The sequence below is a fragment of the Zeus faber genome (genome assembly GCF_960531495.2).
Source record: "Zeus faber genome assembly, chromosome: 4".
NCBI lineage: Eukaryota > Metazoa > Chordata > Actinopteri > Zeiformes > Zeidae > Zeus > Zeus faber.
Genome location: NC_137191.1, coordinates 35,718,317 through 35,730,987, shown reverse-complemented (window position 1 = coordinate 35,730,987; position 12,671 = coordinate 35,718,317). Strand labels below are relative to the sequence as shown.

At 47.2% G+C, this 12,671-nt stretch overlaps 1 protein-coding gene across 5 annotated transcripts in view; it reads left to right on the top strand.

Annotated features, from left to right (window-relative positions):
• The window catches only part of myom2a (myomesin 2a), a 34,518-nt gene that overhangs the window by 15,298 nt on the left and 6,549 nt on the right, over nt 1–12,671 (top strand). For all 5 annotated transcript variants that reach the window (XM_079998567.1, XM_079998564.1, XM_079998568.1 and 2 more), the window contains 16 exons: nt 619–793; nt 1,001–1,122; nt 3,645–3,832; nt 4,044–4,170; nt 4,611–4,789; nt 5,969–6,083; nt 6,633–6,792; nt 7,177–7,283; nt 8,355–8,399; nt 9,587–9,723; nt 10,524–10,668; nt 10,934–10,993; nt 11,422–11,489; nt 11,606–11,719; nt 12,339–12,426; nt 12,521–12,559. In XM_079998567.1, coding sequence (XP_079854693.1) covers nt 619–793; nt 1,001–1,122; nt 3,645–3,832; nt 4,044–4,170; nt 4,611–4,789; nt 5,969–6,083; nt 6,633–6,792; nt 7,177–7,283; nt 8,355–8,399; nt 9,587–9,723; nt 10,524–10,668; nt 10,934–10,993; nt 11,422–11,489; nt 11,606–11,719; nt 12,339–12,426; nt 12,521–12,559 — 1,869 coding nt within the window. The remainder of the gene's footprint in view (nt 1–618; nt 794–1,000; nt 1,123–3,644; nt 3,833–4,043; nt 4,171–4,610; nt 4,790–5,968; nt 6,084–6,632; nt 6,793–7,176; nt 7,284–8,354; nt 8,400–9,586; nt 9,724–10,523; nt 10,669–10,933; nt 10,994–11,421; nt 11,490–11,605; nt 11,720–12,338; nt 12,427–12,520; nt 12,560–12,671) is intronic.

Sequence of the window (12,671 nt, the reverse complement as noted above, 5' to 3'; positions counted from 1 at the left end):
ACTATATGACACATCTATTCATTACTATATGATACATCTATTCATTACTGTATGATACATCTATTCATTACTATATGATATATCTATAATTACTATATGATATATCTATTAATTACAATATGATATATCTATACATTACTATATGATATATCTATACATTACTATATGATACATCTATTCATTACTATATGATACATCTATACATTACTATATGATACATCTATACATTACTATATGATATATCTATTAATTACTATATGATATATCTATACATTACTATATGATATATCTATACATTACTAAATGATATATCTATTAATTACTATATGATATATCTATACATTACTATATGATACATCTATACATTACTATATGATATATCTATTAATTACTATATGATATATCTATACATTACTATATGATATATCTATACATTACTAAATGATATATCTATTAATTACTATATGATATATCTATACATTACTATATGATATATCTATACATTACTATATGATATACCTTTAACACGTCTCATGTGGTGAATGTTCTTATATATATATACAGTATGTATACAGTATAATAGGAAGGGAAGGTTGACAGTGATGCTCTGTGCTGCAGGCGTGCCCTCGGCCCCGGGTCAGGTGGTGGCCACCAGGAACACCAAGTCCTCGGTGCTGGTGCACTGGGACCCGCCCCGGCAGCCCAAGGGCATGATGGGATACTACATCGACGCCCGGGCAGCGGGGTCCAAGACGTGGCTCCCGTGCAACCACAAGCCCTTCAAGCACACCAAGTAGGTCCTGCAGGGGCCCCTCTCTCTTTATACTTTATCTCTCTCTTTCTATATCTATACTGTATATAGAAGGAGAGATATACAGTATATGTGTATATATATATATATATATATATATATATATATATATATATATATATATATATATATATATATATATACACACACATATATATATAATAAGTGAATCTCTCTCTCCTCCCCCAGGTTTGTGGTCCATGCTCTGGTTCCGGGGGAGACGTACGTCTTCCGGGTCCAGGCCGTCAACGTCTTCGGTCTCAGTGAAGAATCTCAGGAGTCGTCGCCTGTGGCTGTGGAGCCGGCGCTGGGTCAGTGCACACACACACACACACACACACACTATACACACACACACACACACACACACACACACACACACACACACACACACACACACACACACCATACACACACACACACACACACACACACACACACACACCATACACACACACACACACACACCATACACACACACACACCATACACACACACACACACACACCATACACACACACACACACACACACACCATACACACACACACACACACACCATACACACACACACACACACACCATACACACACACACACACACACACCATACACACACACACACACACACACACACACACACACACACACCATACACACACACACACACACACACACACCATACACACACACACACACACACACCATACACACACACACACACCATACACACACACACACACACCATACACACACACACACACACACACCATACACACACACACACACCATACACACACACACACACCATACACACACACACACACACACACACACACACACACCATACACACACACACACACACACACACACACACACACCATACACACACACACACACACACACCATACACACACACACACACACCATACACACACACCATACACACACACACACACCATACTCACACACACACACACACCATACACACACACACACCATACACACACACACACACCATACACACACACACACACACACACACCATACACACACACACACCATACACACACACACACACACACACCATACACACACACACACACACACCATACACACACACACACACACACCATACACACACACACACACACACACACACACCATACACACACACACACACACACACACCATACACACACACACACACACCATACACACACACACACACACACACACACACACACACACACACACACCATACACACACACACACACACACACACACACACCATACACACACACACACACACCATACACACACACACACACACACACACACACACACACACACCATACACACACACACACACACACACACACACCATACACACACACACACACACACACATTAAAAACACACACACATAGAAATGAAAAAGCTCAGACACACACACTCGAGCCCCCAACAAAGGAAGGAGACAGAAAATGAAGCTCGTCAGCTGACTGAGACCTTTACACCTGTGGCTGTTGTGCAGGGCGTGGCGTGCAGTTCGGTACGTAGCGACGCCCCCGCCTCGCCCCCTCTCCTCATGACACGCCCACTGAGCTCACACTGTTTCCCAAAAATGCACTTTGGTTGATTCACGGGATGTTGTGGTTTGGTGAACACGGGCACATTGCACCACGCGCGTCACAGAAGCGGATCACAGCCGAGACACGGCGCCGCATGAGGCCGAGGAGGCTGGTTTTAGGGCCGAGATGAGCGACGCGAACATCGCATCATATGTCGACTCACGCCTCAGCAGAGGTCAGATGACAGCCTGATTCACACCGACCGCCTGGCCACCTCCCACCGCCGCCCCCTCGTGGCCGCCGGGCGACGCCGAGAGAATGCGGGAGAGCTTGTTTTGGAGCCGGAGATGTTGAACCGGGCCTGGATGGGCGGCTGGGGCGGAGTCCCACTCTGCAGCGGGACGAGCGCACGTCCAGTTTGTTGTTGTCGTTTGACTGGTTTGTCGGTGTGAAGAAGGCTTGTGATAATTATACTCACATATTATAATTCAGAGTGAAAACACCACAAGTTTGTCACATGTCACTGTTCCTGAGGTTGGAGACGTACTAATACGGTGTCACATGTCTGATTATCTCCCCAAAGCCAAAATGCCATCATTTATTTATTTTTTCCCATAATATTGCAATATCACAAAAGATATTGAAGAAAAACAGGCAGATTTTGGGCTTTTAGACTCGTAGTCTTTCTAATGGTGCGGTGTGGCAGACGGAGTTCAATCGGACCCAGGACCAATCCTGCTTGGATGGATCCGGAATTTTAAAAATGCCTTTCCTGAGCCGCGGCTCCATTTACGACAAATTTGTTTCCAACCTGGAAGTTCTGGACCGAGCTGATGAAGCACCCATCAGCTCCTTCTGTCTAGTCCTGGTGATGGTCCAGCTCGACCTGGTCCACCTGGAGGCCACGCCCGCATTCATCCAAAGATTTAATTTAGGGCTTAATTTAGACCTTTTAGAAATCAGATTGTTTAAACCCAGACCAGGACAAGTCCGAGACTATTTGAGGCATTAATTAGTCCAGATTAAAAGTGTGATTTAGTCTCAGATTTGGCCGAATCTGTGTCCGCGAAACCGCCCCATTATTTTGTAACGAGTCCACACTGCTCATTAGTGTCATAGTCACCAAACAAAGTAATTGATTAGTTCTCAGTACCTGCTTTGGTCCTGGTAGTGCAACGTGGTATCAGTCCGTCCCGCCCTCAAGCTACATCCCCCCGACCTCCATCCCAGAATTCTAACCCCTGAATGTTGCGGTGCAGCCACGCCCAGCGCGCCCTTCGGCATCACCCTGCTGAGCTGCGACGGCTCCTCCATGACGGTGGCCTGGAAGAGCCCCAAGGTCTGCGGGGGCTCCAAGGTCAACGCCTACTACGTGGACCAGCGTGACGCCGACACCCTGGGCTGGAAGGAGGTCAACGCCTCGGCCGTCAGGGAGAGGATCTGCACTGTGAGCGCCGTCCGCGTGCACGTCGGGAACATTTTTCTTGTTTACTAAGCCTCAGTAATACAAACATTAACAGACAAAAAGCTGGCGAGCGGATGCAGACGTGCGCGGTGCTCGGCTGCCGTCTGAAATCAGGTGGAATGTGCCGCTGAGTGAAAATGTTTTGTGTCCCTGGGAAATCCCCGAGTGTCCCTTCTTCCCCCCTTGACACCAGGTTGAGAACCTGAAGGAGGGAACCTTCTATGAGTTCAAGGTCCAGGCGGGTAATCTGGCCGGCGTGGGCGTGCCCTCCGCCCCCAGCGCACCGATGAAGTGTGAGGCCTGGACGATGGCAGAGCCCGGTACGTATCCGTGAGCGGTGAAGCGCAGCCGGCCGTGCCTTATCTTCAGTGACCTAGTCCTGGTCCCCCTGCCGGGGCTTATTTTGCGATAATGACCAGTCCATGTCAGCGTCGGTAACACGGCCACAGCAACTGGCCCGACGGTACAATAAAACTATTCTCCGACACTTGACTAACCGATTTACTGGCTTTAATGTCAATTGAACGGGGACGTTGAGGAGTGGATGTTTGCATTCACCTCTTCGAGTCTCCATTGTAGTTTGCACGTCACGTCACAAGGTGGCGCCACTAGCCAGCGTTAGCTTTGCCATGGAGGCGGAGCGGCGGTCACTTGTGGCCTTGGACGTTATCAACCAATCGGTCGTGATTATCGATAAACAACTGAACCACTTACTGCGGCAACAGATCAGGTTTTAGTATTTACCGTATCTCTCCTCCAGGCCCGGCCAGCGACCTGAGTTTCAGCGAGGTCAGAGGTCACTCCCTGGTCGTCCTGTGGAAGGCTCCGGTCTACAGCGGAGCCGGCCCAGTGACCGGCTACCTGGTGGACATGGCCAAACTGGGATCCAGCGACTTTGTCACCCTGAACCAGGAGGCTGTGGCCCATCGCTACCTGCAGGTGGAGCATCAGCCTGGTTGACCCCAACACATGTCTGTTGTTCCACAAGAGAGGAACCAGAGAGTCTACTCTACCTCTACTCTACCTCTACTCGACTGCTACTCTACCTCTACTGCTACTCTACTGCTACTCTACCTCTACCTCTACTTTTACTCTAGCTCTACCTCTACCTCTACTTTTACTCTACCTCTACCTCTATCTCTACCTCTACCTCTACCTCTACTCCACTCCACCTCTACTTTACCTCTACTCTACCTTTACTCTACCTCTACCTCTACTCAACCTCTACTCTCCCTCTACCTCTACTCAACCTCCACTCTCCCTCTACCTCTACTCTACCTCTACTCTAACTCTACTCTACCTCTACCTCCACTCTACCTCTACCTCTACTTTACCTCTACTATACCTCTACCTCTAGTCTACCTGTTCTCTACTCTACTTCTACTTTATCTGTACTCTACCTCTACTCTACTCTACATCTAGTCTACCTTCATTCAACCTCTACTATACCTCTTCCTCTACTCTACCTGTACTCTAACTCTACCTCTACCTCTACCTCTACTCTACCTCTACTCTACCTCTACTCTACTTCTAGTGTACCTTTACCCTACATCTACTCTACTTCTACTTTATCTGTACTCTACCTCTACTCTACTCGACATCTAGTCTACCTTCCTTCAACCTCTACTATACCTCTTCCTCTACTCTACCTGTACTCTAACTCTACCTCTACCTCTACCTCTACCTCTACTCTATCTCTGTGCTACCTCTGCTAATCCTCTACTCTACCTCTACTATACCCTACTCTACCCATACTACTCCTAACCTCTGGTTCTACTGAAGCTCTACTCTAGCGCTACTCTACTTCCCTCTGCTTGATGCTGACGCTGCCTGGTTCAAATCCCGAGCAGTAACATGGTCGACGCCTCCAACCCACCCAGACGCCTCCAACCCACCCAGACGCCTCCAACCCACCCAGACGCCTCCACCCACCCAGACACCTCCAACCCACCCAGACGCCTCCACCCACCCAGACTCCTCTAACCCACCCAGACACCTCCAACCCACCCAGACGCCTCCACCCACCCAGACGCCTCCAACTCACCCAGACGCCACCTGCAGGGCTCTGCGTGTGATGGAGCGTCCTGTGATACAGGTGAATCTCTCTGTGCCTTGCAGGTGAGCCACTTGGAGGAAGGGGAATCCTACGTGTTCAGAGTCCGTTCCGTCAACTCCAGTGGCGTCGGGAAAGCCTCTCAGCTTTCCGAGCCCGTCTGTGCCAAGGCGCTGCCAGGTGCGTCTCAGTTCAGCCTCACGCCCCAAGGGCTGAGCTCACTGCACTGACAGTGTTATGCAGCAGGGTTTCAACGTTTCTGGTTGAACCATCGGTGTGCGTATCTTCATCGCCGTTCACTGAACTACGACATCATCGCAAAATGGCAACCTCCTTTTCTTATAATAACAAGATAATTTAGTCAAAATAACCAGAGAAAACATTGGTAACAGAAAAAAAAAACTATTTGTTAAATGAGCACATTACACCATCTTATTTTCCTCCATCTTAGTTGTCTAAAGGGAGGAAGATGGGATCACAGAGGATGATTCCTTTCTTTTTGCGACCCAGGGCGTTCTCAAACCGGTGTCCCAAGGCCCCTAATGCCCCTCAAATCTGTTGCAGGGACATTTTTTTCTTCTACTTTTTTCCCCACAAAATACACAAACGGTGGGGATTTGTCGGTGTGAAGTTTGCCAGCGAGGTTAAGGTTAAATGTTCAACTGCAGAGGTTTACTCCATGAGAAGAAGGAAACAAACTCCTCTCTGTGCGGATGTTGTGTTTGAAAGGCACCAAGGAGATAGCTGGCGGCGTGGACGAGGAGACGGGCGACATCTTCCTGTCCCTTGAGGCCTGTGAGATCTGCGAGACGTCCCAGTTCGTGTGGTCCAAGAACTACACCCCCGTTGGCGACTGCCCTCGGGTGGCGGTCAGCACCAAGGGACGCAGGTAGCCCCGCCCCGCCCCGCCCCCCTCTCCTCACAGCCACAATGTAAACACACCCCGAGGCATCATCCGAATGAAGCTTGCCAGTGTTCCCGCCTGGCAGACCATAGAACCACAAGCTGAATTTGTGTCTTTTTTTAAACACGGGACCTTTTTAAACAAAAGACAGGACAGTTGCATCCTAAAGGTCCTCAGACCCCGGTTTGAGGAACTCTGATGTATAATAACATCCTCCCTGAAGAGCTGTCTGTTTGTTTTTGATCTTTTCTCTTTCTTAACCCTAAGAGACTTTGACAGCAGACACTCAGACGCACAGAGGAGCCTCCAGACAACATTTTGGTGCTAAGGTGCCACAGGACCTAAAACTCCTTCTTATGGTTTCTTCAGCTCCAGGCTGACCTTCGCCAACCCCGATAAGGATGACTTGGGCAGATACTCTGTGGTTGTCACGGATACCGATGGTGTCTCTGGCAGCCACACCCTGACAGAGGACGGTAGGTTACACATGAAATAGTAAATACGCAAACTCTACGCTCTCTACTTGTAACAAAAAAAAATCCTGCCTGAGCACTGAACAAGGTATAGTAATTGGATACAATATGGTGTGATAATAGGGTCTTATAGGGTATTATAGTAATAGTAATAGGGTTCTACAGAGTATAATAATTGGTTGTACTGATATATCGTTGCTGTTAGGGTGCTATTTGCTATAGTAATAGGGTTCAATAGGGCATACTAATAGGGTACTGTAGTGCATACTAATAAGGTACACTAATTGGGTAATTTTGGGTATACTAATGAGATGTGATAGGGTATACTAATAGGCTATGCTAATAGGGTACTATAGGGCATACTAATAGGGTACTATAGTGCATACTTATAAGGTACTATAGGGTACACTAATAGGGTAATATTGGGTATACTAATAAGATGCGATAGGGTATACTAATAGGCTATAGGGAATACTAATAGGGTACTATAGGGCATACTAATGGGGTACTGTAGGTTTGTCAACATTTCTAAAACAAATTACAACAATAGTGTGCCAGCTTATAAAGTCCAGTGTATTGGGTCTTATTGAACTGGTTCTAAATCTGTACCGGTACTAGGGATGCAACTGTATTTTGGTTTCACTGTAGAAGTCCACCGGACGCATTGGTGCAGTGTATGGGTGCGGCATGCCGTAAAGCCCTGGTTATACCTCCACACGGGCGGCGCCGTGGAGAGCGCAGGGTGCGCAGGGCGTTTGTAACCGGCGTTTCCTTCCATAGCTCTCCATACCCATTGTTTCCTTCCATAAGGAGACGTCAGTTAAGGGTAACCTACATCTGAAATAAAAAAACACTGCTCAGGCGCGCCGATGGTGGGCACCCCCACGGCTGGTGCTCATGGCTGGCACGTGCACCATCTGTACTGTTGGAGCGGGAGACACGTGCCCAGCATGTGCCCAGATGGCTCCCTCTTCGCCACTGTACCGTTGCATCCCTAACCCGTACCCGCTCATATACCACGCATGGGCATATTAACCTTTCTTACCGAAAACTGTTTTCTGTTCTTTTTTGCAGCTCTGAACAGCATGCTGGAGCTGAGCTATGCCATCAGACACCCGAGTGAGTATGAGTGAACACCAAGTTAGTATCAGTCTACATCCAGTTATTATGAGTCTATGTCCAGTTATTATGAGTCTACATCCAGTTATTATGAGTCTACGTCCAGTTATTATGAGTCTACATCCAGTTATTATGAGTCTACGTCCAGTTATTATGAGTCTACATCCAGTTATTATGAGTCTACGTCCAGTTATTATGAGTCTACGTCCAGTTATTATGAGTCTACATCCAGTTATTATGAGTCTACGTCCAGTTATTATGAGTCTACATCCAGTTATTATGAGTCTACGTCCAGTTATTATGAGTCTGCATCCAGTTATTATGAGTCTACATCCAGTTATTATGAGTCTACGTCCAGTTATTATGAGTCTACATCCAGTTATTATGAGTCTACGTCCAGTTATTATGAGTCTACATCCAGTTATTATGAGTCTACGTCCAGTTATTATGAGTCTACGTCCAGTTATTATGAGTCTACATCCAGTTATTATGAGTCTACGTCCAGTTATTATGAGTCTGCATCCAGTTATTATGAGTCTACGTCCAGTTTTTATGAGTCTACATCCAGTTATTATGAGTCTACATCCAGTTATTATGAGTCTACGTCCAGTTATATGAGTCTACGTCCAGTTATTATGAGTCTACATCCAGTTATTATGAGTCTACATCCAGTTATTATGAGTCTGCGTCCAGTTATTATGAGTCTACGTCCAGTTATTATGAGTCTACGTCCAGTTTTTATGAGTCTACGTCCAGTTATTATGAGTCTACGTCCAGTTATTATGAGTCTACATCCAGTTATTATGAGTCTGCGTCCAGTTATTATGAGTCTACGTCCAGTTATTATGAGTCTACGTCCAGTTTTTATGAGTCTACGTCCAGTTATTATGAGTCTATGTCCAGTTATTATGAGTCTGCATCCAGTTATTATGAGTCTACGTCCAGTTATTATAAGTCTGCATCCAGTTATTATGAGTCTACATCCAGTTACAATACATACATTTCCACTTTTGTCTCTAAGTTCACGTCACAAAGATCTCACCCCTTAACTTGAAAACAATCCGCCAACCCAAGGAATTGCCGCCGTTTCGGTTTTTGATTGTTGAGCACCTGCTTTTGGAGGACTCCAAATGCTTGTGTCCTCCGAGGTGTAAATGTGGAAATGTTCCCCTCCCGTCCCCGAGCAGTCGTCCCCCTGAAGCACGGACTGAACTACGAGGTTCTGGAGAAAGGCCACGTGCGCTTCTGGCTGCAGGCCGTCAAGCTGTCCGCCGCCGCCTCGTACCGCTTCATCGTCAACGACAAGGAGGTCACCAGCGGAGAGGTAGCCCGACCTCCTCCAACTGTGATATGACTTCATACAACGTTTTTTATTCAGGCCGGAGATGAGCTGGACATAGGGGGTTGCCAGGTTTGGTGCAATACCCGTTGGGCCTCCTGAGGAAGGCTGTAGATCAACACGTTGACTCATGTCTAAATTACACTCTGTTCAAAGTCTGATATTATGGTTTTCTCTGGGACCGGGCGACTAACTCTGAGGGAACGTGTCATGGCAATACCTTAGCACTGCTCAACTTCAAGGCTTTATTTACTCAATGTACATGTTTTGCCTTGTTATTGTAGATTATTCAGGGTGCTTGCAGGTCCTTAAAAGGTTTTCTAAGTGTCTTAAGTTGAGTTTTACAAATATTAGGCCATGAAAGACAGCATTTCAAATTCATCAAATAGTCTTGAATTAGAATTGATAAGGTCTTAATTGCAACGTAAACATTTTATTACTATTATTATTGTTATTTTATTATTTTCTATAAATTTGACCAGGAAAAAAAACACCTAATTACAGGAGCCAAACAACAAGGTCGTGACGTGGCGCCGTAAAGCGTAGCACACTTTTCCCTCAGTGTCGTACCCGAACACAAAAGTTACATATTGCGTGAACAGGCCTCAAGGGAGGAGGTGCCATTCTCCATATTACAAGTCAGTGCACCATCAACATGATTCTGAAGCTGTTATTTGAAGGTAAAAAAAGTGTCATTGTGCTGCTTGAAATGTTTCGTATGTGTAAGTGTTCCAGGGTGAATATTGATTATGATCTGGATTTATAAATTTTTTTCCCCCTCTCAGGGCCACAAGATCAGCCACGACGCGGCAACCGGGATCATCCAGATGACGGTGGACCACTTCACCAGGGCCAACGAGGGAACGTACACGGTGCAGATCCACGACGGCAAGGCCAAGAACCAGAGCTCCCTGGTGCTGGTGGGAGACGGTGAGAGGCATTCTTCAGTCACCGTCTCATACAGTATATGTCGCCCTTCATTTACTTTCTGTTGGTGATACAGCGAAATAAAACAAGTATGCACTCAATTGTAAGCGGGCAAACTGGACGGGATGCTGACCCTCCGTGGAAAAGGACACAGCTCCATATTTACATTGTTCAGCGGTTATGCAGGAGCCACATTACATTACACACTATTAAACTGCATTACACAGTATTGCACGGTATTCAACTGTATTTAACGTATTCCTTCCAGTGTTCAAGGCGGCTCTGAAGGAGGCGGAGTTCCAGCGCAAGGAGCACATCAGGAAGCAAGGTAGGAGCACACCAGCGAGTACGGCAGATGAGTACCTAGTACTCCTGAAGCAGTGGTACGCATGTTGTGTGCAAAGCACCGGGATGACGCGCGGCGCCTGGGGCAATATCCCACAATACTCCGCAGCGAGCGCGTCCCACAATGCACTGCGAGACGCCGCCGGCGCTTTCTACACGGCGGCGCCGTCAACCTGGACGTTCTTGGTGTTAGTGTTGTGTATGTTGTTCGTTCATTTTTGATTTAGTGCTAGTAATGTTGTAAGTACAGTTCCAAAATGTTGGAATATTTTAATACTGTGTTTGCCAGAATTTGAGCATGTTGAGAATGGAATGTTGTTCTCTGTGAGGCTCTTGTGTGTTGACTTCCTCCGCAGGACGTATGTAGTAACATGTAGGAGGTGTAGTAACATGGTATTTGGTGACTTTCAGGTCCACATTTCTCTGAGTATCTGTACTTCACCGTGGCTGACGACTGCACCGTCATGCTCGCCTGCAAGGTTCGGTCCCCGTCGCTATTATTGGATGTTTGTGTGGGACTCTTGAGCCTCCGGCCGGGTGGAGGTGCGGTGCCTCACGCCGCCTCGGGGTCTCTCCGGGGCTTCTCCTCCCTCAGGTGGCGAACGTGAAGAAGGAGACGACCTTCCACTGGTTCAAGGACGAGGACGAGGTGGTTCCAGACGCTGCCCCCAGCGTCATGTCTGGATGCTGCACTCTGCCCGTCCCCCTGGTAACATCCGTCTGTCTGTCCGCCTGTCCGTCCGTCTGTCTGTCCGCCCGCCCGTCTGTCTGTCTGTCCGATCGTCCCTCTCTCTGTCCATTCATCAATCCATCCATGTCCTGTCCATCCCTTCGTCTGTCTGTCCGTCCATCCATCTGTCTCTCTGTTCATCTGTCTGTCTGTCTGCCCGTCCATCTGTCCATCCGTCTGTCCTCCATCCGTCTGTCTGCCTGTCCGTCCATCCGTCTGTCCGTCCATCCATCCATCTGTCTGTCCATCCATCCATCATCCATCAATCTGTCTGTCCATCATCCATCCATCTGTCTGTCCATCCATTCATCTGTCTGTCTGTCCATCCATCCATCATACATCCATCTGTCTGTCCATCATACATCCATCATACATCCATCTGTCTGTCCATCATACATCCATCATACATCCATCTGTCTGTCCATCATACATCCATCATACATCCATCTGTCTGTCCATCATACATCCATCATACATCCATCTGTCTGTCCATCATACATCCATCTGTCCATCCATCTCAGTGGCACGTGACTTGAACCATTTTATTTTCAGTTGTTCTTTATAACCTTCTTGACAATGTTTATCTTTCATTCCTCAGTTCTCCAGGAAGGACCAGGGCGTGTACAAAGCCACGCTCAGCGACGACCGAGGGAAAGACACTTCTCTGTTTGACATCTCAGGACAAGGTAGGAGCGCTCCAGACCCCCCCGTCCCAGCATCATCCTTCCAGGTGCAGCCTTCACTGAGTGCACCGTCTCTCTTTCATTCCTTTCTCTGCAGTGTTTGATGACATCATCAACGCCATTGCCCAGATTGCTGGTAAGAGGGACTGCTTCAGATACGCAACAGATAGTTGTTACACTCAGAGGCTTAGGAACTTAGAAACAATTGGCATCGTTTTGTACCGACGAGACAATATTTTGATATTTGA